Source organism: Corylus avellana, chromosome 11 (genome assembly GCF_965113065.1).
Source record: "Corylus avellana chromosome 11, dhCorAvel1.hap1.2, whole genome shotgun sequence".
In the NCBI taxonomy this organism is placed as follows: Eukaryota; Viridiplantae; Streptophyta; class Magnoliopsida; order Fagales; family Betulaceae; genus Corylus; species Corylus avellana.
Genome location: NC_142500.1, coordinates 915,029 through 922,766, shown reverse-complemented (window position 1 = coordinate 922,766; position 7,738 = coordinate 915,029). Strand labels below are relative to the sequence as shown.

Below are 7,738 nucleotides of genomic sequence, written 5' to 3'. Positions count from 1 at the left end.
TGAAAAAAGTATTATACTGACATCTTATATGCATTTTTAACAGAACATATAAACACATGCTCTAAACAAATATCAATTTAATAAATTGAAATGGAGGAAAACATCTTTTACTTTACAAGTAATGTCATTGAATATATATATATATTGACAATAATGGTAGAAATCATATTTTATCCCACAAACATAATACTGATATGACAATCCCAATCAACCATGGAATAAAGTCTTAGTCAATCTCTGTAAAGGTGCTTATAGCAAATGAAAATTATTCACATCCCCAAAATTGAACTAAACAAACTAATCCTTAGCATTGATCTGTTAAAAACACACATGTAAAACTATTACAAAACAAGTTCTATCAACTGTATGACTAGTTTGTCTATGTGACTACTTGGGAGATCACCGAACTGTCAGGACTGGTTGGTCTCAGTAGAGTTACTGGTTTTTATGGTATTTTCCGTCACATTTGAGGATTGATCATGCTGTTGTGTTGGGTGCATCTCAGATTTCTTCTGCTCCTTGAGAATCACCTGCCTAGGCATTACCTCTAGCAGAAAGCTTCCACCATACCACACAGATGCAGAAACCTTGAGAATTTGGAAAATCATATGCAATCTATATGACAAGAAGATGGGGACAGCGAGTGCCATGGTTGCTACAGTAAATATGGCTTGGAGCACAATGTACATGAACAAGCGATTTTGATCCCCAAGCAAACCACTTAAGCGCCACCAAAGATTGTTTGCTTTCTGTGCTTTTTTTGAGAGTTCCCTGCCAACCCAAAAACTCAGCAAAACAGAAGAAGAATTGGGGAAGGGGAGTGCAAAATATTATCCAACAAAAGAAAGCAGCAAATTAAACTTTGTAAACAGTTCTAACCATACAAAAAATGATTGATCAATAGTGGGATTCTTTGAGAGAGAGATGGAGAGTTGACTACCTGTAAGAAGTCATGACTTCAGGATCTCTTAATAGCCTTTGTCGACGCAGGACATCGACAATGAGAAAATAGAGAATCTGCCATAGGGTATACGCAATTAACGGAACCACAAACAGCCATGTCCAAAGATAGGATTTGTCTTCTACATACGGCCAAGAAACTCTGCCAGAAGTTCCTTCCGGGTGCATGGCTGCAAAGGTTGATGGATCCCACCATCGAATGGTAAAGAAAACTATACCTGAAAAGAAAAACATTGCATTAGGTATCTTAGTACTTACTAATAAACACCGCAAGGGATGTACTATACATCATAAACTTTGCCTATCTTTTGGAGGAACCCAGTAGACTAGCTGTAGCTGTATTTGGTTGTCTTTTTTTCTTTTTCCGCAATAAAATCATTAGACCATCATTGTTTAAAGGTACCATATAAAGAAGGCCACCTAAACAAAGAAGGTTCAGCTTACCGGGTAAAAGATGTATAAGGACACTAACAAGTTTGTCAAGAGAACTGAAAACCAAGCTACAGCGCCAAACAATCAATGCCCATGCTAACGGCCCCTGCAGTACTATCCAAATGAGATAAAAAGTGGACAAGTAAATCATTTTCCCATAAAGGTGCAGAGACCCCTGGACTACTCGCTCACCTCAGCAAATGAGAAACAAACCAGAAAAAGCTTTTCATTCCTTGGATACAAAAGAAGGTCGACCAAGAAGATTGTATTGGCATAGTAGCAAAAATCCTGAGACACAAGAAAAATTATGTAACTTTCTTAGGGTACTTCAATAATGAAATTTGTATGCATGTGTGTACAGCAGTCTCAAATTTTGAGATCTTAAAGAGTATATAAGATGATCTGTAGAAGCTTTGGATTAAAGGGGGCAAAGATAAAATTATGAAGAGGCTAACTAATGTAAAACGGACATACATAGAGACTTGGAAATTCCGCTACACCAAAATCTTTATTCAAACTCCCCTCACAAATTACTCTCGTATTTCCTATCCTCTTTCTATCTTCTTATATGGTTTCCAGTTCTACTATGAAGTTAAGAAACAATACAAACGATGGGAAAATGAAAGAAAAGAAAAATCAAACTCAGTTATTTCTGCATATTTTTTGTTAAATGTTACGCCAAGAATTCTTTTCCCAGTAACTCAACCCGAATCTTTGTTGATCTTCTCATCACCTTTGCAACAGACCTTCAATTTGAACTACGTACAAATCATGGGTGCAATATCATGATTTCACACAAATATATCACTTTACTTTAAATTATTCTAGTAACAATATGATCGAACTATGACACCACCAAAACTCAAAATTCCATTGCCGAAAGAGCCAATTAAGCTTTACAAATCAATAAATACATGAATACATACACTTAAGCAATACAAGAAATTCTTCAGAGATGGTAAAGCTTACCAAAAGATAGTAATGCCATTTCTTGAACCGATAGTATATCCACCGGAGAGGAACAAAGATAACATAAAACAAGCAATATACGTAGCGAATATCTTGGGGTCCTGATGAAGAAGATTTAAAGAACAGACCAAAAAAATCAAAATAAGGTTTTCAACAGCAATAGTAGTAGTGCATTCTATCAATCAAACAGCTATACTCACTCGCTCCCAATAGAAAGCAAAACCCGCCAAAACTGAGAACTCCCATAAGATGAGTAACCTAGATATCAAAATCCAATCCAAATATTAACACCCAAAAATGATTAAACGTGGTTTATTTACATCGCAACATCAATGAATCAACCCCATCAAATTAATTATCTTAGAAACGGAGAGGCCACCTTGTTAATGAACCTTTCGTGTTCCTCGGCCTGTTTGGCAATCTTAACGGCCTGTTTGGACAGGATCTCCTTGGTTTGAGCCACTTTCTACAAAACAAAACAGACCCAGATCGCCAAAACCAATAAAAAACACAACCCACGATTCAAAACCAGTAGATTTCACAGATTTACCAATTACCTTAGACCGATCCTTAACCCTCTGATTCAACTTCTGAAACGAATCCCCATTCATGTCCTCCACAGGCTCTTCGCCGCTCGACATTTTTGCTATGCAAAAACCGTATCACAGAGACACAGAGAGAGAAAGAAGGTTGTGCTCTGGTCTATTATATGGAGCAGAGCCTTGATGGGAAAGAGAAAAAGCTATGTTCTTCCACGGATAAAAGATCTCTTTAAACAGTGTTAATTATATACACTTCTAATACTGCCGTCGGTCGAGAGAGAATTATATACATTTATGGAATAGGATTCTCTACGGGCCATTTTGCATTCGAGAGTTTATGGCTAGAAATACCTACAAATAGACACATGTTTACTAACAAAAAAAATAATAATAAAATATTATTTTATATTAAAAAAATATAAAATAAAATAATAAAAGATGGTTGGCCACCCACATCGGAGGCGGGGTGGCTCTTGGGGGTGGTCCGGCCACTTCCAATAGCCAAACGAATTTTATTTTATTTTTATGAATTTTTTTTAAAAAAAAAACAAAAATTTGGCCTTTGGGGGTGGTGCCATGAGTCTAGGGTGGCTGAAGCCACCCCAGCCCCAGCCCTAACTAGGGTGGTCCAGAAACCCCCAATGGGGTGGCCAACCACCACCCCTTATTTATTATTATTATTTTTTAATATAAAATAATATTTTGCTATTATTTTTTGTTAGTGGACAGATATTTCATTTATAGCTCTAAGATTTCTTCTTAAAAATCCTAATCTTGAATGTGAGAGGATCCTGTTCTATACATTTATAAGGTCTTTTTTGTTTTGTCCATAAATTTTATGATGTTTTTTGGTACAATAAAAATAAAAACAAGATTAAATTAAAAATATTTTGTTTTAATTTTTGTAAAATAGTTTTTCTTTTGTAAAATTATAATTATTTTTTAAATAATATTTTTACCGTTTATTCTTTACTATTATTAGAGGAGAGCCCCTACTATCAAATTCATCCTAATAATACCCTTTTGCAACTTCAATTACTACGTGACACATCAACTTAAGAAAAATACAAGAAATAAAAGTGAGAACAATTACACTAAATCAGATAACAAAAACTTGTAGTCGGTCTGGCCGGACCCACGGGTCTGCCCAGCGGTGAATGCCTCAAACCCCGCAAGCCATGATCTGCCTCAAAACCCGTTTCTAATGCATCAAATCTCGTTTCTAATGCTATAAAACACGTTTCTAATGCTTCAAAACCCCTTTTTAATGCCTCAAAATTCATTTTTGAATTCAAAACTAAAACCTAGAGATGGAAGGTTAACTCTTTATGATTTTATCACCATAAAATTTAGTGTATTTTGGTCCAACTTATTTTTGTGTGTTTTTTTTTTATATTTTTACTTATGTATCGATTATTGATTAAGGACTATAAAATATGTGTTATCATAATGGTCATGATAAAAAGTTTTCTTTTGCTAGAGTTCATCTAAATCCACTGTAGGAGGCAAAGGTCACCATGCTGCCATCAGAGCTCGCAATTATTTTTCTTTAATTTTTCATACTAGTTAAATATACAAAAAAACAAAAATTCTTTCTCGTAAGAAAAAATTTCCAACTATAAGCTTTAGGTGGAACCCAACGGATTCTAGTTGTTATTTTATGTGAAATTGTTAAATATTGCTAATGTGGGCAACTGGGGAAAGTTGCACAGTGATTGTTCATGTGTCGGATAGACGCCACGTAAGCGTTACGTGTTGGCCGCATTTGCGGAGAGAGCAACACAATTGCAGTAACTTATCTTTGTACGTGGCACGAAATGATTGGTAATAAGAGAATAAGAGATTACAGAGTAGAGTAATGCTAGATTCGTGGGAAATTGTTGACTACAAAATAAGGAAGCTTTTTATTGCCATTTGATTCTAATACGGATTACTTTTTTTTTTTTTTTTTTTTTACATGTCGCATAAGAGAGGGATGGAGATTCAAACTAGTGACTTCCGCTTCATTAAGTGTGTTCCCATTCAATTGAACTACTTTTTGAGAACTAATACGGATTACCTAAAAAGACAAAAAAGAAAAACTCTAATTAATACAAATTTAGGGACAACTTTTCTTTGTTAGGGTGGGTAATGATATGACAAGTAGGCATATTAATAACCAGCCATAAATAAAATTTTAGGCACCGCCACACGGGGTTGCCCTTTCTCTCTTTGTTAGGTTCGCTCTTGCTTATAATACTCTAATTTTTATTATAATTTTTTATATAATTTACAAGGCAGTTTATATTTTATAAAAATGAGTGTCATGTAAATTGTTACGTGGTAATTCACATATTAGTAGTTGATATTAGTAAGTGTAAAGTGAATTGTCACGTCAATTTTATAGTTGAATACTATATAAACTACTACTACATCAATTTATAAGAAACATATTGTTAAAAAAGTAACACCCTCATGAGCAATAAGTAAACAATCGAGGTTTCATACATGTTCAACCAAGTATTGATAGAATTATATGTTGACCATCTTGAACAACGATAACAACAAAATCAAGGGAAAATTGTTACATCGGTCCGTGTAGTTTAACTACCCTCTCTGCCCGATTATGAGGGTGGTCGAACTACATTCAAAATTTGATTTTTGAAGGTGGCCGACCCCTCCACCCTACCCAAACCATTTTTATATGTTTTATTTGAAGATAATTTTGTAATTTCATAAGGGCTATGTTAGAAACTGATTGAAATTTGTACCAAAAAACCATTTTATTATTGAGGCATATCACAATGATTTATATGTTCATCTTGAAACTACAATGGTTTATTTGTTACAATGTAAAATGTTAATACATAAAATCAACCAGTGATCACTCATGTCTAGTTGTCGATTTGAGATGCTTACAAGACAATCAAACGTCATAATGACACGTGCAAAGGGGGATGAGGGCGGCGGTGCCATCTTTGATGTTTAAAGTTATGAGGTGAAAAATAAGAGACATAGATGAAAAAAAACGAGAGAATGAGTCATGAGAGCATTCCTGGATCTAGCCTTTTACTGACCTTATATAGGTTAAACATCATTTATGTCATTATGTCGTGTGTCTTCATAAGAAAATTGTCGTCCAAACGACCATTAATTTGGCATTCAATTGTACGTGAATTTGATCATCCTTTCTTTGGTGAACTATCTTTTCTAAGCGGGTGCATTCATTATTTTCTATAGATGATGGTTGCCTGATATGAAATTTCCATCCTAGACATATGCTTCACACAAAATTGGGTTTTGGTGAGCTTGCTAGTCCTTTGAGCCGCATTCGGGCCGACTGTCTTATGGGCCTGATGGGCTCAGACATATACTTCCATTACATAAAACTACAACAATACTAACAATAAAAGACGTATAAAAAACAAAAGTAAAAAACCTATTTTTGTTTGTTATGACATATAAAGAGAAGTATTTTATTATAATGTCAGATGCTCCTTCAAAGTATATTCTAAAGGAATATGGGTAAAACCACAAGGACAAATTCTCAGAGTATACATGCGGGCGCCCTTTGATTTTTTTCAATAATGGAAAAATTGGCACGACGCTCTGGCCAACAGGTTGGCGCGTGATTTGAATATTTTCAGGCTGCGGCAACAATTCAATAATTCAAACAGTGAACATCAAAAATCAAAATGCTTGGAATATAGCATCTCTCCCTCCTTTATATCATGCATTTGTTATCAAATGCTTGTCAGTATTTCATTTGAATTTTGAAGGAGAGAGAGAATATATAATGCAAACCATTGGAAGACAAAAAAATATACTTGGAAGCATCTAGTAGATTGAAGTGAAATTGAAAACTTGGGTGGCAAATCTGAAAAGCTTTTTCAAAAGATTGCTGAGTTTTTTGCTTTATACAAGTCATTTACAAGTAATGCGACAGTCTGAGTGATAAGTCGTCATGTGATAGTTTATACGACACATAGTGTCAATTAATGCAACATTTATTATATCAACCACTAAAATATAAATTATGACATGATAATTTACGAGTCACTCATTTTCATAAAAATTGAATTGTTATGTCATTTTGTAGAAGTTTGTAATAGACGTTGTAATACCCCAAACAATTTTTTTTGAAAAAAAAGGCAGGAGGGAATATGATATCCCTTAGAGAGTTTATGTGTGTTTTGTTAAAATATTAATTAAATAATTAAATTTTTACTTTTATTCTGGTTTAAATTTTTGTAATAAATGATAATTTAACGTGTATATATACAACATAAGTACATCATCATGATTGGGAAACAATTTCATTGAAAAATTAAAGTAAATTTCTTGTATAATCCTGACTATGGGTTTATCAAAAATCCCCTAATTATGACCATGGGTTGACTTAACTGATCACTTCCAACTAAAATACTTAAAATAAAGTAAAATAAAAGAATATGTGGGAAATGCATCAAATAAAAATAAAAAAAGATAATGGAAATTAATTTTATACTTATAATTTTGATGATATGTTTAAGGCGTGTTGATTGATGATTATGCACCAAAATAAAAGTAGTAGGTGGCCAAAGCACGTTACATGCAAGTAAAGTATTTGGGGACAGCTAAGCCCTCTGTGCTTTCTAAAGAAACAAAAGACAAAAGATTTATATTGCTTGAATCGCAATTGGTGCCACATTATTTGGTCAAATCATTCTTTGTTCTACAACATTTCTGTATATTATATTTACACCCTAAATTTCATTTGGCTGTTGAGCACCGGCTAGGAACACTAGGCCTGTTAGATGGTTCATCATTACAGAATAAGAAAGAAAAAAAGATTTATTTATTTATTTATTTTTTTG

At 33.9% G+C, this 7,738-nt stretch overlaps 1 protein-coding gene across 1 annotated transcript; it reads right to left on the bottom strand.

Annotated features, from left to right (window-relative positions):
* Positions 1-190: 190 nt before the first annotated feature.
* On the bottom strand, positions 191-3,181 carry LOC132165223 (glycerophosphocholine acyltransferase 1). Its single transcript, XM_088511738.1, has 8 exons — positions 2,919-3,181; positions 2,741-2,827; positions 2,562-2,619; positions 2,362-2,462; positions 1,585-1,680; positions 1,405-1,498; positions 941-1,178; positions 191-771 (listed from the first exon to the last, which is right to left on the bottom strand). Exons 1-8 carry the CDS (start codon positions 3,000-3,002, stop codon positions 411-413), a joined length of 1,119 nt encoding a protein of 372 aa, XP_088367864.1. The 5' UTR covers positions 3,003-3,181; the 3' UTR covers positions 191-410.
* Between the last annotated feature and the right edge of the window lie 4,557 nt (positions 3,182-7,738).

Excerpts from the sequence above, each read along its gene's own strand:
- LOC132165223 (XM_088511738.1), bottom strand. The coding sequence starts at position 3,002 with ATGTCGAGCGGCGAAGAGCCTGTGGAGGACATGAATGGGGATTCGTTT. Across the intron at positions 2,463-2,561 it reads TTGCTTTCTATTGGGAGCGA|GACCCCAAGATATTCGCTAC; the intron begins GTGAGTATAGCT and ends CTTCTTCATCAG. Across the intron at positions 1,499-1,584 it reads TTTGTTTCTCATTTGCTGAG|GGGCCGTTAGCATGGGCATT; the intron begins GTGAGCGAGTAG and ends ATAGTACTGCAG.